This window comes from Aulonocara stuartgranti (assembly GCF_965226115.1).
Source record: "Aulonocara stuartgranti genome assembly, chromosome: 6".
In the NCBI taxonomy this organism is placed as follows: Eukaryota; Metazoa; Chordata; class Actinopteri; order Cichliformes; family Cichlidae; genus Aulonocara; species Aulonocara stuartgranti.
Genome location: NC_138944.1, coordinates 8,485,780 through 8,509,310, shown reverse-complemented (window position 1 = coordinate 8,509,310; position 23,531 = coordinate 8,485,780). Strand labels below are relative to the sequence as shown.

The following is a 23,531-nucleotide window of genomic DNA, read 5'->3' as shown; positions in this document are numbered from 1 at the left end:
ACATGACTATAGATGCATATTGAGAGGAGAGCTTTTTCATCATCATATAAATTAGCAATTGATCTCACTCCATATGTGGCCGTATTTCTAAAGTCATGAAAAAAAACACACACACATAACATAGACAAAATGAATTTATTACTAACCGGTCAGCATAAGCGAGTTATACTTTATGTATTTAGTTTTTGAAAACTTTATGTAATAAAACTGCAATCCTGCTCTACTCAGGCAGGGAAGCTGGATGCTAACCTGGTCTTGGAGCAGCTCAGGTGTAACGGTGTGCTGGAAGGAATCAGGATCTGTCGACAAGGCTTCCCCAACCGAATCGTTTTCCAGGAGTTCCGCCAGCGGTCGGTCTAGCTACTACTATACTATTTCAGTCAAAATTTCTCACCATATTAAGTGTAACATCTCTCTGGCTTCTTGCAGTTATGAGATCTTGGCTGCTAACGCTATTCCCAAAGGTTTCATGGACGGAAAACAAGCCTGCTGCCTCATGGTTAGTTCACAACTTCAAAATTGTCATCCATGTTCAATAACATTGACACACACCAAGGTAGAATTATCCTGTGTGACAACTTAATATATCACATCATTTACTGATCTCCTGTCTCTGTAGATCAAGCATCTGGACTTGGACCCCAACCTGTACAGAATCGGACAGAGTAAAATCTTTTTCCGCACAGGAGTGCTTGCTCAACTAGAGGAGGAGAGAGATTTGAAGATCACTGTGATCATCATTGCTTTCCAGGCCCAAGCTAGAGGCTTCCTGGCCAGAAAGTATGAAAATTGAAGCCCCCCCTTTAAAGCAGTTTATTTGTTGCTGTTATCACCGTAAATAAAACTTTGCATGTTGCACTATGTATTTTTTTTTGAAGGGCATTCGCCAAGCGACAGCAGCAGCTGACAGCTATGAAAGTGATCCAGAGGAACTGTGCTGCCTACCTCAAACTAAGGAACTGGCAGTGGTGGAGGCTTTTCACAAAGGTCAGCTAGTCAGTCTCTAGAAGCATATAAATGCAACAAAACCATAGTACATCTGTGTGGTTTTTGAGAAAGAAACTTTCCAGATACTACAAAATTATTTTGAAATGACAAATTCTGCCTTTTCCTTCTGAACAACAGGTTAAGCCTCTGTTGCAAGTGACCCGACAGGAAGAGGAGATGGGTCTCAAGGAAGAGGAGCTACAGAAAGCCAAAGAAGTTGCCACAAAGTTTGAGTCAGAGCTAAAAGAAATCACCTTGAAACATACACAGGTAAGGGATTAAATGCGCATCAATGACACAAACCTTGTTTTGCTTTCTTTTAATGAATCCGTTCAGCGTTGATTCGATAAAGTTTCCAGTTATGGAGAGTCTGCTGATTCTGCCTGTCTGTCAGATTGTGGAGGAGAGAAACGCACTGCAGGAGCAGCTTCAGGCAGAGACAGAGTTGTATGCTGAGGCTGAGGAGATGAGGGTCCGTCTGGCGGCGAAGAAGCAGGAGTTGGAGGAAATCCTCCATGAGATGGAGGCGAGGCTCGATGAAGAGGAGGAGCGTTCTCAGGGGCTGTTAGTGGAAAAGAAGAAGATGCAGCAGCAGATGCAGGTCAACATGTCTGTTTCGCACTGTTGTTCAGTTGGAGTTGTTATTGCTCGGGTAGCTGTGCTTTCACAGTGTGATAAAGCTGCTGGAGAAACTGAGGGTTCAGTCTTTTCATGCAGGAGTTGGAGGAACATTTGGAAGAGGAGGAAGACGCTCGTCAAAAACTGCAGCTCGAGAAGGTTACCTGCGAGGGAAAGATCAAAAAGCTGGAGGATGATATTCTGGTAATGGAGGACCAGAACAACAAGCTGCTGAAGGTAAGTACTGGAAATCAGCATTTTTCAAAGTAAGTCACTTGGGAAACTAAATACATCACCGGCTTTGTGATGTTTTTGTAGGAGCGAAAGTTGCTAGAGGAGAGAGTTGCAGACTTCAGTGCTAACCTGGCAGAGGAAGAAGAAAAATCTAAGAATCTCACTAAGCTCAAAAATAAACACGAATCCATGATCTCTGAATTAGAAGGTAGTCACCTTGTATGCATTTGTAACGGTACTCATATCACATTTCTCATACACATCATTGAGTGGTATCTCTCTCGCACTAGTCCGCTTGAAGAAAGAGGAGAAGACCCGTCAGGAGCTGGATAAAGCTAAGCGCAAACTGGAGGCGGAGTCAAATGACCTACAGGAACAGATCGCTGACCTGCAGGCCCAGATCGCTGACCTCAAAGCTCAGCTTGCAAAGAAGGAGGAGGAGTTACAGAACGCCTTAGCCAGGTAGTGTCAGACTGGTGTATTTATTTCTTCAAAACAACACTAAGTTCTATCAGTTTTAATAGTTTAATATACTCTTGATTCTCACAGGTTGGAAGATGAGTCTGCCCAGAAAAACAATGCTCTGAAGAAGATCAGAGAGCTGGAAGGACACATCTCCGACCTGCAGGAGGACCTAGACTCTGAGCGGGCTGCCAGGAACAAGGCCGAGAAGATCAAACGGGACCTTGGGGAGGAGCTGGAGGCCCTCAAGTCTGAGCTAGAGGACACTCTGGACACCACTGCCACACAGCAGGAACTAAGGTTACACAAATATGTATTCAGAGGAATTTATAAAGTGTATATACATTCACCTTTTAGATGATGAAGCTATCTTAGAGAAGAAAAAGATGACTAACAAAACATAACCAAAAAACAAAATGTGCATGCTTAAAAAAATACCTGCATTATCCATGTATCTGCCTACAGAGCCAAACGTGAGCATGAAGTGACCCAGCTGAAGAGAGCCATTGAGGAGGAGAACCGGACCCACGAGGCTCAAATACATGAGATGAGACAGAAACACACTCAGGCTGTTGAGGAGCTCAGTGAGCAGCTGGAACAGTCAAAACGAGTAAGGCCACTATTTTATGAATCATTCTTAATACCCAGCTGTCATTAGCTTTTTATTTCTTTAATTTCGTATTGAGGATTCTCTTTATTTTCCTCTGCTCAGGTCAAGTCAAACCTGGAGAAAGCAAAACAAGCTCTGGAGAAGGAAACGTCAGAGCTAACTATGGAGGTGCGCTCACTGACCCAGGCCAAGCAAGATGGGGAGAACAAGAGGAAGAAGCTAGAAGGTCAGGTGACGGATCTTCAGTCCCGCTTCAACGACAGCGAGAAGCAGAAGGCTGAGCTGACAGAGCGCTGCTCCAAGATCACTGTAAATCACTTTCACTAATTATTTAACAACTGGAAAAAAATGTGAATCATTAAAAAAAGAATGCCACAAAACTACGCTTGAAAAAGTAACAAACACATAATTTTTATTCCTGTACAGATTGAACTGGAGAGTGTGACAAACCTACTGAATGAAGCAGAAGGAAAGAACATCAAACTGAGCAAAGACGTGGCCAGCCTTACCTCCCAACTCCAAGACTCTCAGGTAACCGAACGTTTACTCTTAACATGTTGTTAATAACACCACACAAACATTTAGTCTTTGCTGTGACGATGAAATATATTAAACTTTAGAACAAACGCACTGACTACTGAACTCTTGTGTCTAACAGGAGCTGCTGGCTGAGGAGACACGCCAGAAATTGCAGTTCTCCACAAAGCTGCGACAGGCGGAAGACGACAAGAACAGCCTACAGGAGCAGCTTGAAGAGGAGATGGAGGCAAAGAGGAACGTGGAGAGACACGTGTCCACTCTCAACATCCAGGTCAGAGGCCAAACTCTGTTGATTAAGACTTTAAGAGAAATTGGCGGGAGCAAAATAAAGATAATATGATGGGAAAAAACTGGAGCGATATTGGAGTGAAGGTTTACTGTAAGATAAAGCTCATAACAAGAAAACACTCTTGTACCATGTAGAAGATTCCTCTCTGTTACATAACAGTTTTGCTTTGTGTGCAGCTATCAGATGCAAAGAAGAAGATGGATGAAATGTCAGGCAACATTGAGCTGCTGGAGGAAGGAAAGAAGCGTCTGCAGAGAGATTTGGAGGCAGCGAACACTCAGTATGAAGAGAAGGCCTCAGCATACGACAAGCTGGAGAAGACCAAAAATCGTCTGCAGCAGGAGCTGGAGGACACGCTGATGGATCTGGACAACCAGAGGCAGAACGTTTCAAACCTGGAGAAGAAACAGAAGAAGTTTGACCAGGTCTGCTAAACCAGAAAACAAGCTTTTAAAATATCATTCATGGGATTGAGCCTGTTTTTAGAATTTCACAGTTAATTGTAGTCAAGATTGTGACTTTATTATATAAGATTATATGCACAGTAAAACAGATTTGTTAAATTCATAGTTATTTGTTTCTTTGATCTCCAGATGCTGGCCGAAGAGAAGAGTGTCTCCAGTAAATATGCAGACGAGCGAGACCGTGCTGAAGCTGAGGCCAGAGAGAAGGAGACCAAAGCTCTGTCCCTGGCAAGGGCTCTAGAAGAGGCTCAGGACTCCAGAGAGGAGCTGGAGAGAGCCAACAAGGCCCTAAAAGCAGAGATGGAGGACCTGATCAGCTCCAAGGATGATGTGGGAAAAAATGTTAGTGTTGGAACATCTTTCACTCACTTGGCACTGGTCAATAGATCTGCAGGCTGAAAGTCTGTAGTTACAGGTATATGTTTACAGTGTCTAGAGCTTTCCAGTTAATTTAAAATATATTGATGGAAGGTCCATGAGCTGGAGAAGTCCAAACGAGGCCTGGAAGCCCAGGTGGAGGAGATGAAGACGCAGCTGGAGGAGCTAGAGGACGAACTGCAGGCGGCTGAGGATGCCAAGTTGCGTCTGGAGGTCAACATGCAGGCTCTGAAGGCCCAGTTTGAGAGAGACCTCCAGGGAAGAGATGAGATGGGAGAGGAGAAGAAGAGGCAGCTGGTCAAGCAGGTAAATAAAAGCCTTCATTCTTATACCAGAAGGATGTGAATGATTTATTATCAAAGAATGCTATTTCAGCGTCAGTAATCATTGCAATGATGCACACTGGCTGCAGGTCCGTGAGTTGGAGACGGAGTTGGAGGATGAACGTAAGCAGAGGGCCACAGCAGCAGCAGCCAAGAAGAAGCTGGAGATAGACATGAAAGATCTGGAGGGACAGATCGAGACAGCCAATAAGGGACGTGATGAGGCTATCAAGCAGCTCCGCAAGCTCCAGGTCAGAGCAAAGGACACTGAGAAAATTCAGCACAGAAGAATTTATATAAATACTGTATGGGTCTTTTAGTTTTCACTGTAATTTTTTAGATGCATATTTACATTAAAGCATATGTTGTAGTGAAGGTTTTTATTTTAAAGGTAAAATGTTTTTGGATTTTTTTTTAACTTGGAAGCAAACACATGTAAAAGTTAACTTGTTGTTTTCTTGAAATAAACTTGTAGATATGTAGACAAACATCTTCTTAAGGGAAAATTCCCCGGTTTTGGCTAGTAACTGTGACTTTAAAGGGAAATGTCAAAACACTAAAATAAGATATGATCACTAAGAGAAGCACTTGAAAACAGGACTTGGTATCATCAAACACAGATCATCTGCCTCAAGTATCGTAAATATACTTGAAACATTATCTGATGTCTTTTCTCTGTTTCTCTTCATCCCTCCAGGCCCAGATGAAGGACTACCAGAGGGAGCTGGAAGATGCTCGTGCTGCTCGAGAAGAGGTGCTGACCACCGCAAAGGAGAGCGAGAAGAAGGCCAAGAGTCTGGAGGCTGAGCTCATGCAGCTACAGGAGGTAAGGCTGTCGATTCCTAACAAGGCAAGAACCTCTCTGGGAGCCGGGGCTCAAAATAATGAATGTATGTGTTTGCAGGAACTGGCTGCAGCTGAGAGAGGACGGAAGCAAGCAGAGGCTGAAAGAGACGAACTGTCCGATGAGCTGGCGAGCAACACCTCTGGAAAGTAGGTGTAGAGTTCACTCTGTTGCTTTGTCTGTGAAGTGAACCATGAAAAAAAGATGGTGGCATTTCTTACCATGCTCTCTGTGCTCAGGTCAGCCTTGTCAGATGAGAAGCGTCGCCTGGAAGCTAAGATCGCCCAGCTAGAGGAGGAGCTGGAGGAGGAGCAAAGCAACATGGAGATCCTCAATGACAGGCTGAGGAAGAGCACACAACAGGTGATAAGACTGTAGCAGACATGATTCATGAAGTGTTAAAGCACTGGGCAGAGTTCTCATCCCTCTCTTTGCACGTACTCCACCCACAGGTGGATCAGCTGAACAATGAGCTGCAGACGGAGCGCACCACCTCCCAGAAGAACGAGAGCGCTCGGCAGCAGTTGGACCGCCAGAACAAGGAGCTGAAGGCCAAGCTCCAGGAGATGGAGAACCAGGTCAAGTCCAAGTTCAAGTCCTCCATCTCTGCCTTGGAGGCTAAAGTGGCACAGCTGGAGGAGCAGCTGGAGCAGGAGAACAGGTCAGGGACACATAAACACAGAGCATACCGTATGTTTGATGAATAAAAAAATATTTACTTTTTTTGGTGGTTTTACCTTCTTTAAATTGTATCAGCTGTACTCATATTCATTTCCTCTTAACTCTTGTCCATCTTGTCTCAGGGATAAGCAGACAACTGCCAAGAATATGCGCCAGAAAGACAAGAAGCTCAAGGACCTGATGTTGCAGGTGGAAGACGAAAGAAAACAGGCAGAGCAGTACAAAGACCAGGTACAGTCACGGAAACGTTTTTGTGCACGAACAAGAAAATAAATGCAGCTTTGATTGTGCTTGTCAGTGCCGAGTTAGCATATTCGCTTTGTTCACTCACCAGGCGGAAAAGTCAAACACTCGCATGAAGCAGCTGAAGCGGCAGCTAGAGGAATCGGAGGAGGAGTCTCAGCGTGCCACAGCAGCCCGCAGGAAGCTGCAGCGGGAGCTGGATGAAGCCACTGAGGCCAACGACGCCATGACCCGCGAGATCGGCTCTCTCAAGAACAAACTCAGGTAGGATAAAACGCCAAAGGGTCGTTCTGCTGATGGAGGTGATGTTCACCTGCTATTTCCATGATGCCACAACAGGACACAGACATTGCAGTAAGAGGTTGGGATGCTGTGTAAAATGTAAATAACTGAATGTAATGGTTTGCAGATCAGTTTAACCTGAAATACTACAAAGACAACAGGCTAGGTCTCCATGGTAACTTAGGTTTTAACATGACATAACCTGGTCGGTTTCAGAGTTTTGGCTTAAAATCAGCTGGAGGAACCACATTTTTATTATTACGTTTTTTTAAACCATGCTTTGCTTGCAGTATAGACTCTGTGGTGAAGCACTATGTTTTTATATACATACCTTACTAAAACCCCTGAATGAAGCTCAACTGTACACAGCACTATGCTCATCTTATTTGCAGCCCGAGTGTTAGTAAGGTCTTTATCACCAGCTCCTTTGGTGGTACTCAATGTATCTAATTTTATGCAGAGCAAGTAAAGAAGCTAAATGGCACCAGCCCCCCTCCCTTTATATGCAAGAACACTCAGAGCCTGAAGCAGAAACTCTTTCACTTGAAAGTTGACTGTTAAATAATTTTCATGGTACCAGTTACCTCTGAATGAGGATTTAGGTTTTGTCGAGCCAGCTAACACAAAGAAACTCTGGCTTCGCTGAACTTCCTTCGTAGTAAAACCCTTGAGTCTCAAACTGTGCTGTTGGAAGAAGGAACTAAACCTGTTAAACATATTTTTGACATGATTCTCGCATCAAAATTTAAAAAACTGTATATTTGAAAAGCAAAATTAACAAAATTGTCTTTTCTGCTTCTTTCAATCAAACAGGCTTCGAGTTATTTGCAAATCTTAGCATTCTGCTCTAACATTTTATAAAGCATCCAAACTTTTTTGTAGCCACAGTTGTACACAAACAACAGTTTACAGATTTGCCAAACTGTAGACAGGTTAAAGCACATTTATTAGTTTTAAATGCTCTCAGTTAAGCTACATTTCAGTGCTACAGAGCATAATTAATGTCATTCAAAGGGATGTAAATGAACACTTGAAGCATTCACATTCTTTCTAAAGTTGATGAGCGGAAACAAAACAATCATGTCCATCTCTATTCCAGAGGCAACCCTGAACCCAAGGAGTAACGTAGCAGGTATCTCTGCACCTAAAAGTTACCCCATCACTATTTCTCATTAACATACCATAACTTTTCATTCCCCGTGCACACCCTTAATGCTCTCATTTCTTTCACTGAGCCTAACTGAGGGAAATGTGGCTATCAGAGATGTAACTGAAAAATTCTGAGTCCCAAGTCATATTGCACCATTTGGTTTCCATTGTACCCATTTCCTGGGGTCATATTTTTCCTCAGTGCTTGGTTTAACTGCCGTAAACCAAACTCATTTTCCTGACCAAGGAGTTAAAATGAGTTACAAAGATAACCAGCGTGCTTTACCCGTAACCGAAGCACAACCTGTACATTCTGTACTTCATCAACGCTCCTTTTGCAGTGTGCAAACACCCAACTGGTTTTCAAATGAACTTAACCAACACAGAGCCTATTGCATCCCCTCACTGTGACAATGTTTCTTTCTGTTTGTGTCTTGTGTACTTTTTTGTCCTATTTTAGGCGTGGAAATGAGCCCCCCTTTAGCAGCACACCTCGGCGCATAGGCGGAGGCCGAAGGGTGGTCGAGGATGCCTCAGAGGAGGACACCGACTCCCAAAGCGACTTCAATGGAACAAAGTCCGCTGACTAAGGGACTTTTTAAAAAACCATATATGAGAAATACTGTTCAGGGCAAAGCCTGCCACTTAAAACAAAGAAAAAGCCTATTATGCTATCTATCTGTCCTCTTGTTTCAGAGCACCTTTTCTTGACACAAAAACAATCAGGACATGATTTCAACTTAGTGGGGTCGTCTAGTGGTTATGCTTTTGTGTGATTTGCTGGTTTTTTTTTCCCTTTTCTATTTTCACTGTTTTTTTTTTTTTTACTGCACTGACACAAACATAGGAGCCTCTAATTAACACCCACTTAGTACTTAAAGCAGTGACAAAGTGTAAATCTACAGATGTAGAACTATTATCAGTTACCGTCGTCCTGTTGCCTGTGACTGCTGTTATTGTTCCAGAGCACCACTCTAGGGTTTCAGATTGGATGCATAGACAGATATTTCAATCCCCAGTCTGCTTCTAGTCAGCAGTGTTGTTTATTACCCCCACCAAGGAAAAACATTTTTAGCTTCCGTCATATTATTTGTGCCTCTCATGTGTCCAAACCTGTTTAGAGACGCGGTTTATGAAATGTTTGAGGTCAGACAAGGTTTTCGGTTACTGTTAACCAGAAAACTGAGTCACATATCAACATGGAGCACTAAGCAACGCTCAGATCTTCTTTCAGTAGCTTTCCTTTCTCCAGATTTACTGTACTTAGAAATAAAAAGTCCCTGATCACCCTAAACTAAGTCAATCTCATTTTATAATTTTCTTTGTATTCAACAAATGTTTACATGGCACTTTTTGTATCCATTACCTGTTGAACCACCTGCACAAGAAATAAAGAAAAAAAAATAGTTTGACTTTCTCCTTTTAATGTTTCTGTCTTGGTCAGTAACTCACTCACATTATTCACATCTGCTCAGTTTAGTAGAAAAAGAAAAAACGACTGCAAACCAGCAGGACGAAAGTTGGGTATAGTACCTCAGGCACAAACAGTTTAAAGTCAGCATACAGAAGCAGCTGCAGGCGTCCTAAACAAACAGCCAGTACACAGTGATTACAAGGATTACAACTGGAAGTAGCTCAAGGAAGATTAAAGGGGACCAGTTATGCTTCCCTTTACTTTCTGTCACACTTATAGACGAAACAAGGCCAAAGTTTCAAATCATGAGGTCAGCATATGTGTTAGGATTCCCTGTGAGTCAATATTTCTAGTTCAAGCCTGCTCTAAAGACTATTTTCTGTCTACTCTGTATGTCGTTAAAGAGGATATCCTTAATGTGTTCATTTCAGTGAGGTTCAAAACTTCCGTTTAGGAGGGAGCAGACATAAGAGAAAAAAAAAAAAGCTGGCCTAAATTAAGATCTACAATAACTTGTTTCAGGCAGTGGATAAACTCGGACTGTAAAAAGGTCCTGAATGAGACAAATGATGATTATTTTTAACTGTGTGACCTTCATAGCGCCTCGGTTACACTCAAGAACATTAATATGACTGTAGAAACAAGCATTACAGGCCCCCTTTAAACTGTCCTGCAAACAGGAGGACCTCCAGATTTCAGATGTTACAAGTTAATTCCTACACAAAGGCTACAGTGCAGTATACAGTGATAGCTACTGTATAAAGGTCATATTTAGATATGCAACTTTAATATTTGCTTAATGAGCTGCTTAATGAGCTGCTGGATGGCAGTAGTGACAAGATCCATTTAAACAGAAACATTTCAGGGAAAAGCATAGCTGTCACATCAGAATCGCTCCATTTCCTAATTTCAAAGTCTTCTTTATACCTACACAAATATACGAACAGTGCTAATTTGACCATTTCAAAATCTATTATTGCTTATCATGTTTACCATATGTCCACCATGTAAGTCTAAGTGGCAGAAAGAGATACTATACATTCAAGTGCCTGTCTAAAATATACTGTCAGCTACCATCAGTAAAAAGGTTTATGATAACATTAGATCATAAATCTTCAGCATGATAAATTTTATCTTTTATAACCCCAGTAAAGCAGAAAATAGTTGGTGTGTGAAATGGTTGGAGGGAGGTAATAGGAAGGACCCGAATGATAACGAAATGGGGTTGGGGGGTATACTAAATGCTATTACTTTAACCACCATGAAGTCAAGTGGCACCCCTCTCGATGAAAATCTGACAGAGACGATGATCTGTTTCGGTATTTTAACACCTGGATCAGCCGTGGCACTGCAGCAAAGCAAGAGCCCAAAAACTGAAGAAGTAACAGCAGTGATGAAGGCTGGCTGAAATACTAACGCCAATTCATGGCAGGAAGTAATTCATTGTCAGCTCATTCATTCACCCAGTCTGAAATATTTTTAAACCAAAATATCAATCTGTGTTCTTCAAGACATGATGGGAAACAATAAACACAGAAAAGGCCAATGACAAAGCTAAACCATGTTTTTCATATATATCTCAAAGAAAAACAAACCTATTGCTTTTGTTATTTTCAGTTTTCCCATTTATCACAGCTTTGGTTTTGACTTGGTCACAAACACAATATTTGCTCAACTTTTCCATAAACAATACTCCAGATTCTTGGTCCCTATACCAGGGTCACTTTCCAGTGCTTTTAATTATTAAAACTGTTCCTTACATGGATAATGATTAATAGGCTAGTGCACTAGATTAGTGATGTAGGAGCAGAAATGTTTACAAAGCCCTGCTGTGCTTGATCCAACCACAGAAAACACAGAAGGTCCATGAGTTGTTTTTTTTTTGTTTGTTTTTTTTAAGTTAGCCACCACAGCATTAGAGATATAGTGGAAGATATGCTGCGAATGGTAGGGTCCACAGGATGTAGTGCTGCCTCCTGTGATATGGTGTGGTACAAGCCTGAGAGAGCAGAAGTTCGTGTGTTAATGGGCAGAGCCTCTCTCTTTGCTCAGTGAGGGCACGGTGCAAGGACAATCAGCAGGACGTACGGCGACAAGGAAGACAGCTCAGCTCAAAGTCCAGGGGTGTCATATGAGGAAGGTCAGGAGGGAGAGAGAAAGGAAGGGTTTTTTCCCCTCCCCTCTCATAGCAGTATCTTGACCCCTCCCTGTGGAGACTGGGCACCATGGGAGATCCCTCTTGGAGGAGCTGGTCCAAACTCTAACCGTTTCACCAAACTGAAAAACAAAGTTCAACTCATGAGCTAAAGCTGTACATTCAGAGTCACAATCTTTTTTCAAATGTAGTTACAGTCAAAGGCCTCAAGGCTTTGCATTTGGACTGTTGCCATCTTGTTTTTTGTTTGTTGTGTTTAACAAGCACAGGGTGGTTCTGACTGAGAGACCCATAACAATGCTTGTGAGTTAGTGGCTTATTAAACAAAGTTAGGCAGCCAGACCCTAAAGCATATCCTGCTTTATCATTCATTTCACATCTTGAATGGAGCCAGAATGCACAAAATAAACATCATGTTTGTTCAGTAAGACTTCAAATTAATGAATGACTTTATAAAGTCATCAGGAACATTTTTACTCATGTCATAAAAGTAAAGAGGGGAGCATCATTCTCCCATCGACCTTTTACAGAGTTCATTTTGCAACCCCCGGAGACGCCCCCTGCTGGCCATTACATCATGACATTACACATGTCACTGCTTGGGTTTAGCCCAACTTCATCTGGCTTTTCAGGCCCAGAGGCCACATCCATTTTTAACTCTGTTCCCCATAAAGATGACATTTGACGGCACCCCTGTGCTGGTGTTTTGACACCTCAGTATATATTGATAGACGTGGAAAAACAACCGTTGGAATAGTTTCCAGGTTTTGTGATGGGTAGCTGGACAGGCAGAGCTCACCCCCTCAACTTCTGATGCAAACCCGGCCATTTTGTTCCATATGCAGGCATGAAATATGACAGTAACTGCTCAGATCATAAAACAGCTTGAATAATTTCTCCTAGGAGAAGGTAAAGACTCTATGCATAGTCTATACAGGTTATAACTGGTGTAGAGACCTATATATGCCAACATTCAACTACACATTACCTCATGTATTACATTGTTTAGCTACAAACACCATTATCACCAGTTATCACTACCAGCTGGCAAAGTGGTAAAGATAAAAGGCACCTAATTTAAGGAAGTAAAATTAAAGTATCATGCAGATTCTGAAATATTCAAATAGCCATTAAGTTTTATTAAATTCTGTTAGCATGCAATAAGCTACTAAACTTTTTTCCAGGGACAATCAACAAAAATAGAATAATAAAACTCTAAAATACCAAACAGCAACTTTAAGAGCTGGAAATTAGGCAAACAGAGAAGTAACAAGGTGCAATCTGGATCCATAAGAAGGCCAATCATAAAGTATGCAGATAGCTAGACGTGTATTACTCAAAACAGATCTTCTACTGTAAACTCATGATGACATTCCCTCACCTGTCATACTGAGAAGGAGGGCTCAGGCCCACCGCCTGGAGCTCAGCACCTGCATCTAAACCCGAAGGACTGCCAGGACCAACTGTAAGCGCCGGTCTGTTGACGGATGTGTCGTACACAAAGTCTCGACAAGATGCCAACTTGGACTCCAAATTCTGGCAGGATTAAAATAAATAAATACAGAAATCAATAATAAAGACATACAAACCAACATAGCACTTTCAGTACAAGTATTAACTTTCTTACTCCAACTTTTCTGAGTAGTTCCCCAACGATGTTGAGTGCAGATATTCTAGCCGATGTAGTAAGCGGGGTTCCTGTTAGACTATCGCCTAAAACAACAACCACACATAAGCTGATAAACACATGTTTTTTTAGTATAGAGGTACTTATTAAGATAGAGTTTTATATTACCTCTCCGGATGTTGGAAGCTGGGGTTGTGACATATGAACTAATAGGTTTGGAGGGTGTGACGGGGATGGAAGGATTTCCAGCTGAGGGTAACATCGTATCAGGACGATCTGTGTCTTTGCCCAGGCTGCTGGATGGCCGTCTCTCCTTCTGTCGTACAGCCAGCTCATGGCGAAGGTCTGCCGCAAGTTACAGAAGTAACAGAATTTAAACCATCTTCTAACCAACCACCTATTATAGTTTTTCAGAAGTAATTTATATTTGTGGAAAAAGCTGGCATATGGGGCAGGCAAACATGATCAAAAACAAAAGTAAAGGTGACGCTGGTTGCACAATGAAACCTGACGACCAACTGCCGGTTCAGTTTCTCACAGCACATTAAAAGCACATACAATATATTAACTGTGATAGCGTTCCACACTTTAGAAAGATTCACCAAGTGAATTTCCACACACCATATAACACTAAAATATATGCCTATAGCTGTCTGTGAAGACCAGTTAAGCATAGACTCATAAACACTTATAAAACCCATTAAATAATTTTACCTAGGTTACTAGTTAAAACATATCCTATAAAATTATTATATATTAACAGTCAGGTGTACAATAAACGGGAAGAACAGGACATAAATAAAAACAGGAACTGCTGAATTAATCAAACTATCAAAATTCACTGAGTCAGTGATAAGAGAAATCAGCAGTTCTTGTGAACCTGAGAAGCTGCTTTGAGTGGATGATTGTGTGTACCTCTAGCTTCGTCCTTGAGCCTCTGAACAGACTCAAGCAGGTTCTCTTTCTCATCCAGCTCACTTTCAAGAAAGGCGTTTCTCTCAATGACCTGGTTCATCCGCTGCTCAAAGTCCTCCAGAGACATGATGGTAGCCCTGAGACAAGCAGAGAGGACATATTATGCAATATTGTTTATATATTGGCAAGTCTAACGGGCACAGCATGGCTGTGTGAACATGTACCAACTTTTAAGCACTGACCTTTTGGTTCTCTCCAGGTCATCATTGGATTGCTCTAACTCTCTGATATACTTCTGCAGATGATCTCTAACTGCTCTGGTCTCTCCCAGCTCTTCCTCAAGTGTTGATATGTGCCTCAAAGCATCAGAATGCTGGACTTCAAATTTCTCCTACAAAAAGCACAAGAACAAATAAACTGAAACTGACAGTGTCAGCTTGGCAAGGTCATGGCAAATTAATCAACACAGCTGCCGTTCATATTTTAATAAGAAAAGCTGACTATTTTATTAAACGTTGAGACAATAAACCCTTTAAAAAGTTCCCTCTCCCCACATTTGAGCATTTTTTGAACACACAACTGAATTTACTTTCTCCACTATGCTTATTTCCCCATGGACCACTGACTAAAATAGCAGTCAGCTGCTTTATACCCAGGCAGCAATTTTCCTAGTGGCAGTAGCAATAACAAGCTGAATGTTGGTAGGCTAAAAGCTGCTTGTGTGGGGTGTGTCTGTTCCAAATCCTCAATGTCACTAAGTGGAGCATCAGTGCTTGTGTCCCTCTATTAAGGGGCCACAGCCTACTTAAAATCAAGGTTGTCTACCTTTATGTTTTCCAGTTCTACACGAAGCCGGTGATTATCCTGCAGGAGCTCTTTGTTTCGACCCTCACATTGCTTCAGCTCTGTCTCAAGCTCAGCCTCATAGTCCCGACTCATCTGCTGGAATTCCTGCAGCTCCTCTTGAGCCTCCTCAGCCCTGGTGACAGAGCAATGTACAACACCTCCAAAATATCAGCTCAGCACATGTTAAGAATTATATAACAATAACTGCAGAAAGTAATTTCCTAAAAGTAAGTCCTCCGATTGTATGCCTTTTTTTAGTACCTTTGCTCGTATCTCTCTGCTTGCTCCTTCCAGAAGCCCAGCTCCTCTTCTAGGGATGCAAACTTGCGTGTTGTCGGCTCTACCATGTCTGCTGCTCCGAGTAAGGATGGAGGGAGGATTCAATCAAATTATAGCTTTCTCCTTTCTTAAATTACGTGGTTGTCTCACTTGGGGACACATCATTACAAAACCGTTAGCGAGTGCTAACTTTATTAGCTAACACAAATTACCTCCGCCGAACAATTTCCTTCACATACTTATGCCAAAAAAGGGATAACCAAAAAAATAGTTTTAAAGTTTATTTGTAGAATAGTAAAAAATGAAACGGAAACTTTTAAATCTAAATGCAATGTCAGAGAATGCATATGGCCCGGCTAAGTTTTTAGCTAACTTAAGCTAATATAGGCAGCTAACCGATCTAGTTCGATATGTGATTCTAAAGCTGCTCTAAACGGAACTAAACACACTCACCTGCATATGAAGGAACGATTAAAGCATGCTACAGCTAAGGGAATGTACTTCGATGTGATGATATTTTTTCCGGATTTATTGAGTATACGTATTGAGAATTGCACAAACTAATCCTTCGTTACCACGTCGATCGTCTCGCCAACCAAATAAATACGAACATTGAGTTCGTGAAGCTCATTGGGCAACACAGATGACGTTTTTAAAGATTAACCAATCATATGATTTAGCAGACCTGTAGGCCGGGAAGGCGGAGCCTCAAGCACAGTCCGTTGTTTCTGCTTTGTAAGGCGTTTATGATATTTCATACACTGCATTTATAATAAAAGAAATTATTGTATAGCCCTCACATTTAGATTTAGATTTTCTTTTTTTTTGTTTGTTTGTTTTTTGTTTCAGTATTCTGCCCATATTACTACACCGACTGTCTGACAGGGAAAGTGAAATGGAATTGAAGCACTTTTTTCTTAATACATGATAAAGCGTAAAATGTTCTTGAGCTTTCATTCAGTCATCATTTATGTATGGGAAACATACAATGGTAGTGGCTCCACTGATGCTTTGTGTTATAAAAAAACAACAACAACAACTGTATTTCAGAAATGGCTGAGCTACTGTGATTTCTCCAAACAACTATCTCTAGGGTTTACAGAGTGCCTATACTACTTTAAACTAATAGGAAATAACTCAAATTACCACTTGTTCCAACCAATGTATGCAGAAGAACATCTCTGAATGTACAGCATGTCCAGCCTTGAAGCAGACAGGCTACAACTATATAAAATCACAGTGAGTGCCTCACTTGTCAGCTTACAACGGGAAACTGAGGCTACTCACACAGGTTGATCATAACTGGACATCAGTTTGGAAAAAAGTTCTGATGAGTCTCATTTTCTGCATTCAGACATTCAGATGGTAGGGTCAGAATTTGCCATGAACAGCATGAAAGCATGGCTCCATCCTACATTGTATCAATGGTTCACACTGCTGGTGGTGTAATGGTGTGGAAGATATTTTGCTGCCATATTTTGGTCCCCTTAGTACCAGTTTGGCATTGATAAAACACCACAGCCTACCTTCAATATTGCTGATTTATGCTATGATTTCAGTATGGATCAAAATCTCTATACCCTGTTGAATAGATGTCATTATAAATTAAGGCAGTTCTGAATGCAAAAGGTGTCCAATGTGCTACTAATAAGTTGTACCTATTAAAGTGGCCATGAGTGTGTATTAATTAAGTTAGAAATAAAAGGATAATAATCCAAAATGGTCATTCTGGCAGTGATACCATTAGTATTACAGTACTTGGAAAAATATAAATGTACCTTTCATGTAATTTGGACAGTTTAGGTTGTATTTTAATTTTAGTGAGTGCAAACCAAAGTACATCATATACAGTATGCCAATGCTGATAACTTCACATTAGAAGGCAAAAATGCTTTACAACACAAACAAAAGTTCCAGTTTTTATAATATCAAGTGGTTATTTTCAATAATTACACATGTAAACGAATAAAAACAAAGTATTAAGAAGCTTCCCTCATTCTATAATAAAAGATAGGAAGCAGCTGTCCGAAGAACATGGCTCACTTTGATTTAAAGGCAATTTGGATCCTGAGCAAAGACGTGTGCAAAAAAAAAATAAAATAGGAAATCCTATGTAGAAAAAATTGCGACACCTGCTCCACTTATCTCTGGAGTATTTCCATGCATTAAAGTAAGAAGGTAAGGTAAACTGAATTGGTCAAACTACAGGTTTGTAGCTTAACACGCTACAACAGCTCCAATAAAAACAAGTCCAAAGGAGTTCATCTCAGTGCTTCTTTTCCATCAGAGCATCCTCATCAGGTCATCTCATCAGAAGTAACAAGGCACTGGAGGAAGACAAAATAAGTATGATGTTAAATACAACACATTTATTTTGGCTCTCATCAGAACACTCAAGAGTTTATCCTTACATGAGAGTAACTATTCTTCAGCCTTATCCGTTTCTTTGTTGTCCTTGTGAGAGCACGTCTTCTTACTGTCTAAAACATCAGTCTTCACCTGCCCCAGAGATCGCAGTAGACACATGGTGTCAAACCCCTCATCATCAGCCTCTTGCAACAATTCAAGCACCTGTGGAAGAGACATTTTTCTAATTTTCCTAAGAAGAAAGGAACAACACAAACAAGTGCCCATGCTTCACCCACAGTTTTAGTGTTGAGACGCACCTGCAGACACTTAAAGGACTTAAGTGCGCTCAGGTTCTCATGCAGAAACAGCAGATAGATACTGAGGTCATTGTAGACGGGGGTGACCAGACCCAGAGCACCAAATCCTGGCAGCATCTCATAAGGCCGAAGGAAGCTGGAGCTTTGACGTGCTGGCCCAAGAGCAGCATACACCACTAATGGAGCAAGAATCACATACACTCCCAGGTTGATATAGCTGAGAAGCCTGAAAACACCAACTGCAACAAGCTTACACTGAACAGGAGATGGCACCATGCTGTCGTTCTTCAGCACTCCTGTCCGCAGGTCACACGGAAACTCATCCGTGAGAGAAGCTAGCAGGATGTAATAGCCAAGGTAGATACATGCAAGCAGGAGGATCAGCAGAGTCAGTCCCCGACATGCCAGGTACTTGACCACAAGTCTGTGAGAGAAGCGCTTGGTCTTTAAATACTGCTCCACTAAAGGGTATTTAAAGCAGCCTTCAGTCAGGTCCGAAGCACTGCAGCAGGAAAAAGGTAAATGAACAATTAGCATGAGATAAAATGACTTCAGTTTCATAGCACTTTGTGGAAAATAGTTTTTAAACTACATTTTGGGTTTTTTAATGATCACTAATATTCAAAAAATGCCCCACTTTGTATGTCAGGAGTGAAAGACAAGCATTTCTCCCTGCCAGCTTTGCTTCTTTAACACTACCACAAGATGGCACCAAAGATGCCATCACTCTTCAGCAGATACAAAATGAAAAGAATTCAGATGTCCTGTGTACTGCTGCCTACCTTTCACCAAATAGCAGGAAGACCCAGTTAGCAACAATAAAATAAATGAAGCATTTAGCAGCTTTAAAAATGTGAGTGTAGGATGACTAAATGTTCTCTACATGAATACAAATATAGTACATTTCTCTTATATTTTTACTTGTACATATCTGAGATTCTTTTCAACCTTTTCGATTTGGATTTATTTATTATTTATATTCTAAAGCCCGATGGCGAGTAAATGCACCGAAATTTCGTTCTGGTGTGCACTAACAGTTGTATGTTCTGAATAACAATAAAGTGGCTATTCTATTCTTTTCTATTCTAAATGACGTCTCTATAAACTGGCTGCATGTGTAAATTAATGGCCTCATATGTGTAGTTTGTCGTCAAAGTTCAAGCTAGCTCATACTATAATAAAAAAGTGGTAGACCAACATTTTAAATAAATACCTTCAGAAGACTTTGAAAAAAGGAGTCTCCCAGTCTAATCACCTGCCAAAATCTACAAGAGTAAAGCAGTTGAGTACATTGACTGTAGGTGATAACAAGGTGTTTACCTCTGTGTGCCTTCGGGTGCATCCTTGCTATCTAAAGAGGCTAAATTCTTGGCTAGTCTGATGGCACGATTATAAAAGCGGTCTAGCTCCTCCATGATAAAGCTGAGATCAGAGGAGAGGTGCGGAGCTGCTGTGAAGCGCCAGAACAAGGCGGGGATGTACATGAGGATGGCCAGTGAGAGCAGGATGTATGGGAAGAACTGTGGAAGTCACAGAAAGGAAGACAAATGTATTAGTAGCTTTATTTTGGCTAATATTACTTTATAATGTTTATTCTTTTAATATTATAAAGAAAATAATGTCTTTGCCGTTCTTTGGTGCCCTCGCAGATGTTTTAGGAAGCACTCGTCTGGCAAAACTTGATTATTATGTTTAATTTGATCATCACCAGATTATGATGTGGGTATATACAAGGTTGTAGTTCGTTTCAGTGTCTACTAAGTAGTTGTTTAAATAAATTTGTAATGTGCCTAGCATCTGTTGAAAATATGAGACTTATTTCATTATGGTTAATGTAATATCTAATTTAGCTATTCGAAGACCTACAAAATGAAAATTAATGACGTTTTACAAATGAAGAGGTAATTAATTAACAGAAGTATTAATCTGCCAATAAATTATAAAAAAAAAACCCATTAACAACTGATAAAAAAAAACAAGTGATAAAAATAGCATTTCATTAAATTAAAACTGACATATAATCAGCAATGCACTAGTTATAAATTCAATTTCTAGTATAATTAGATTTCAGCATAGTATTATGTTTATTGTGCAGGTATAAATGAGCATACTATATGTGTAAAAGATTTATTGCACAGGTGTGTATATGTTTCAATACAAATTCCTGCACTTTAACATAACATTGCACCTTTTTTATAAACATGTCCAGTGCATTTACTGTCTGTGTTTGGTTATACTGTGTGTACCTTGTGTAGCCACAGTGGCGAGCTGTCTGCTTGCTGCTGCACTGCTGCCCAACAAAAAGAGTCCACGTATCCAGCCTGTCTCCAGGAAAAGTTAGTGGGAGGAAAGCAGCTGATCTGGGTGCCTGAGGACCCAGAGGAAAACAAAGAATCAGTGCTAATGGGTGGCTTGTTTTTTCAGAAAAATTAATGCAGCCTTCTTTTTTCTGCACTCATGGTCCAGTTGCTTTGAATTGCTTTCAGCATATTTTGAGCCAATAATTACGTCATCGCCTGTTGTGGCAGGGATTCAAAGTATGCACAATTAAGAAGAAAATGCCCCTCATACTCAGTGGACAGGAACATCTTCCATGTGTTTTCTGTTCACTAGATACAACCACACCAACTATCAGTTATTTGAGCTCCAGCATCAGAGCAATGACCTTTTGATGTTTAGCAAAAGTGCAAATTTTGAAATTTTGTAAATAAAACAAAATAAAATGTAAGATGACAGTCGTCATTTTGGTGTCCTGACTTCTTTTAAATACAGTCTGTGATCCTGTTGCCATGCGTTAACTTGTATTGTTTGGGTTTTACCTCTCCCATCTTTTCACGCACTTGTTTGGTATTTTATTATTTATGTAACTAACCTTTGGAACTAAGAAACTGGAACTAAGAAGTAAATTCACTGCTTTTCTGCAATTTTCATACTTAGCCAAGCCACCCAAATTCCCACACGGGACCCTGTGGCATGCTGATGTTTGACACCCATCCTATGGCATCCCATTTCTGCTTAAAAATAAGCCAATTCGCAACTCAGTGTTTCTATAGCTCAGAAGACTTTCCTTCCTGCAGCTATTTTTTTGTGACTGCCACACTGTTTTTAATTGGGAACATTAATAATAGATTTTGAACCACTTTGCATTTCAACCTCAGAAGCACAACAGTAGTTCCCACAAGGCTTGCAGAGTAATGATCCATCTGGTCTGATTATGGACAGTGTGTTGGACTATGAGCATTGTGACCTAAGGGGATTATGTAGATTTGTGAAACTGCTGATGGAGCTAGATTTTTGTTTACACTCCAGAGGGAGGTATGCAGATCAAACTTGTGCCATATGTGTTTGTGTCTTTTCTCGCACTCATTGCATTCAGAAACAAGCTCATCCATGAAAAGAACACGTGTGTCAGCATGCCACTGTTTTCACCATCATCATCATCATCAGCACCAGCAGCAGCTGCAGAGGCAGCAGGATGCTTGCCTCACTGTCTGGGAGTGAAAGGAGCAGACGGGTGGAGACTCAAACCACACCTTCTTCCACACCTCTGTCCTTCTGCATAGTAAAACACTCATCTTCACCCTACACTCTATGTCAGTTTGATTTTATTTAAGGAACAATAAGTTTCCCTGCCGGGATTGCATTTTCCCACATAATGAAACTGTCTCTTCACACATTTAACTCACCCACTGAGACCTCCTGAGCAAAGGCGAGCGAGATGAGGAACAAAGGCAGTCCCACCGCCAGAAACGTGACTATTTTGTCCACAGCCAACTCGAGACGGATGCCTTTGTACTTGGTCTCCGTCGGGTCCTTTAACAAAAAGTCGGAAAAGACGTACTCGGTGGCTACGTGTGCGATCGCCATGTCAGACGGGAACAAAAAGTCAGTGCCGTCTAATTGATGGGAGAGTCCGTTTCTTTTCAATTAAGCAAACAGCTTCTGGTGTTTCAACGATGTCGAGTCGCTCTCACGGTGGATAGTGTATGTATAAAAGGACAAAAATAACGGACCCACGTCCGTTCACAACGGGGCTGATGGTTGAACCTGTTTCCCTGCCTACCCCAGACATCAACGGGGGGGGGGGTCTGCCAGCCACTAGGGAGCGCTATTGTTCCGTTATACTCGACCGCTCAAAGCTTCTTTTTTTAAAAACGAACAAACAAAATAAACCAACAACAAAACTTTGGGGGGCAAAGGTGGGGCTTCTATACAGACATTCACTCCACATTACACCGTATCTATGCCAACTAAGAATAATTAATTAAATTAACACCCACATCACCGTACTCTGGAAGAAAGCTGGAAAGAATTCTGGCAGGAACAGAGACAACACGCAAGAAAGGCCCACGATAGTCAGGCTGAGGGTTTCCATGAGAAGATAAGTAAGACTATCAATAACAATGTTATTAAGATACTTCCTACCAAATGAAAACAACCATTAATTCAACAGTGCTTCCTTTCAGAATGTAATACCACCATTAGAACACTGCATTGCTATGTTTTCATAAAGACATAATGCTCCACCAACAAAAAACATTGCTTAATATTTTGCATGTTTAATCTATAAAAGCAATAATAAATGATAAGCAATAATAACATAAAAAGCATACTGATGGTATGGTCTGAGTATGTATCCTTGGATGTTGTGACTACATGTCGTTTTTGTGTGTGTGTGTCAATGGAAAATTGTACTTAGTAGTCAGTATAATCTTTTAATGATATAAGTTTGCATATGGTAGAATACTGCATGTAATCATTTGTGTTTAGAAGTATATAGTTGGTGGCATATTGAAAGAATGTCTCATCCTAGGAGGTCTGTAACATTCCAGGGTGTTCTGGCGTTCACCCCCACATCCTAGGAGCATGGGAGAGGTTGTACCTTGTCTTATTGTTTTACAGTAGGATTAATGTAGCTATGTCAGTTTTAGTCTAAGTGCTTTTTTACATATAGATGAACTGTTGGTATTTCCAGACCAGCAGGTTAAGGGAAGTCGTTTATGGGGTCACACTCTGAAACACACATACACACACACATACACACACGTACACCTCCACATTCCAATGTAAGGAACAAACGCTCACTGAAGCATATAAATAAAGACCAGGGCAGTCCTCGGGGCGAGTCTCAGTTCTGGAGGCTGCCCTTGCTAGCAAGAAGTTCTGTGTGTTTCTCTTCTCTGAGTCTCTACTGAAGAAGTGTTTTAGAGTATATCTCTTAACAGTGTGTGTGTGTTACCATAGTCTTAGTGGGCATGTGCTGGAATAAGAGCATGTGAAATTTACGACACAATGTGTTGTAGAACAGTAAGTAGAAAAGTAAGCACTTATAGAAGTAACATTTAATGATTACTTGTCTAGCTCAATAACAGTCAGTGTGTTAGAGTCTATAACCATGCAATGGTTGGTCCAGGGTGACTGAATCTTTTAAGCTCAATTATATTGTTGCACAGTGTTATATTTTGAAGTAAAGGCATGCCATGGAAGTAAAAGTTATTTCCAGCATGAATTTTGATATACGTTGA

The 23,531-nt window shown here is 41.0% G+C and overlaps 3 protein-coding genes across 5 annotated transcripts in view; 1 reads left to right on the top strand and 2 right to left on the bottom strand.

The window, feature by feature from the left end:
- myh11a (myosin, heavy chain 11a, smooth muscle) overlaps window positions 1-9,510 on the top strand; it is a 33,105-nt gene extending 23,595 nt beyond the window's left edge. For 2 of the 3 annotated variants that reach the window (XM_082537312.1, XM_082537311.1), the window contains 25 exons: window positions 229-350; window positions 430-499; window positions 620-780; window positions 879-987; window positions 1,126-1,257; window positions 1,382-1,588; window positions 1,705-1,842; window positions 1,924-2,047; window positions 2,130-2,301; window positions 2,389-2,601; window positions 2,767-2,911; window positions 3,014-3,220; window positions 3,338-3,442; window positions 3,570-3,722; window positions 3,917-4,165; window positions 4,334-4,546; window positions 4,676-4,888; window positions 4,995-5,156; window positions 5,603-5,731; window positions 5,810-5,898; window positions 5,989-6,112; window positions 6,202-6,410; window positions 6,553-6,661; window positions 6,765-6,937; window positions 8,565-9,510. In XM_082537312.1, the coding sequence (XP_082393438.1) occupies window positions 229-350; window positions 430-499; window positions 620-780; window positions 879-987; window positions 1,126-1,257; window positions 1,382-1,588; window positions 1,705-1,842; window positions 1,924-2,047; window positions 2,130-2,301; window positions 2,389-2,601; window positions 2,767-2,911; window positions 3,014-3,220; window positions 3,338-3,442; window positions 3,570-3,722; window positions 3,917-4,165; window positions 4,334-4,546; window positions 4,676-4,888; window positions 4,995-5,156; window positions 5,603-5,731; window positions 5,810-5,898; window positions 5,989-6,112; window positions 6,202-6,410; window positions 6,553-6,661; window positions 6,765-6,937; window positions 8,565-8,694 (3,858 nt within the window). In that variant the 3' untranslated portion in view covers window positions 8,695-9,510. Of the gene's footprint in view, window positions 1-228; window positions 351-429; window positions 500-619; window positions 781-878; window positions 988-1,125; window positions 1,258-1,381; window positions 1,589-1,704; window positions 1,843-1,923; window positions 2,048-2,129; window positions 2,302-2,388; window positions 2,602-2,766; window positions 2,912-3,013; window positions 3,221-3,337; window positions 3,443-3,569; window positions 3,723-3,916; window positions 4,166-4,333; window positions 4,547-4,675; window positions 4,889-4,994; window positions 5,157-5,602; window positions 5,732-5,809; window positions 5,899-5,988; window positions 6,113-6,201; window positions 6,411-6,552; window positions 6,662-6,764; window positions 6,938-8,054; window positions 8,088-8,564 lie in introns of all 3 variants that reach the window. The other variant, XM_082537313.1, reaches the window with a different exon arrangement.
- A 1,879-nt stretch (window positions 9,511-11,389) lies between these two features.
- Window positions 11,390-15,966, bottom strand: LOC309708941 (nuclear distribution protein nudE homolog 1-like). The gene is made up of 9 exons (XM_082537314.1): window positions 15,794-15,966; window positions 15,323-15,413; window positions 15,041-15,194; window positions 14,458-14,606; window positions 14,216-14,352; window positions 13,469-13,645; window positions 13,301-13,386; window positions 13,055-13,209; window positions 11,390-11,795 (listed from the first exon to the last, which is right to left on the bottom strand). The coding sequence occupies exons 2-9, from the start codon at window positions 15,406-15,408 to the stop codon at window positions 11,702-11,704; spliced, it is 1,038 nt and encodes a 345-aa protein (XP_082393440.1). The 5' UTR covers window positions 15,409-15,413; window positions 15,794-15,966; the 3' UTR covers window positions 11,390-11,701.
- Window positions 15,967-17,596: 1,630 nt separating this feature from the next.
- Window positions 17,597-22,087, bottom strand: LOC309707927 (pannexin-1-like). Its single transcript, XM_082535533.1, has 6 exons — window positions 21,693-22,087; window positions 20,253-20,374; window positions 19,327-19,526; window positions 18,007-18,508; window positions 17,752-17,911; window positions 17,597-17,667 (listed from the first exon to the last, which is right to left on the bottom strand). Exons 1-5 carry the CDS (start codon window positions 21,871-21,873, stop codon window positions 17,762-17,764), a joined length of 1,155 nt encoding a protein of 384 aa, XP_082391659.1. The 5' UTR covers window positions 21,874-22,087; the 3' UTR covers window positions 17,597-17,667; window positions 17,752-17,761.
- Window positions 22,088-23,531: the final 1,444 nt, after the last annotated feature.

Bases quoted from the DNA above. Each gene is read 5' to 3' on its own strand.
- LOC309708941 (XM_082537314.1), bottom strand. From the start codon at position 15,408: ATGGTAGAGCCGACAACACGCAAGTTTGCATCCCTAGAAGAGGAGCTG. The intron at 13,387-13,468 runs GTAATATAAAAC...TTGTTGTTTTAG, and splicing joins AGCTTCCAACATCCGGAGAG to GCGATAGTCTAACAGGAACC. The intron at 11,796-13,054 runs GTGAGGGAATGT...TTTGTTTTTCAG, and splicing joins CCTCCTTCTCAGTATGACAG to TTTGGTGAAACGGTTAGAGT.
- LOC309707927 (XM_082535533.1), bottom strand. From the start codon at position 21,873: ATGGCGATCGCACACGTAGCCACCGAGTACGTCTTTTCCGACTTTTTG. The intron at 19,527-20,252 runs GTACACACAGTA...TGACTTCCACAG, and splicing joins CGCCACTGTGGCTACACAAG to TTCTTCCCATACATCCTGCT. The intron at 17,912-18,006 runs GTGCGTCTCAAC...TCTCTTCCACAG, and splicing joins AGTCCTTTAAGTGTCTGCAG to GTGCTTGAATTGTTGCAAGA.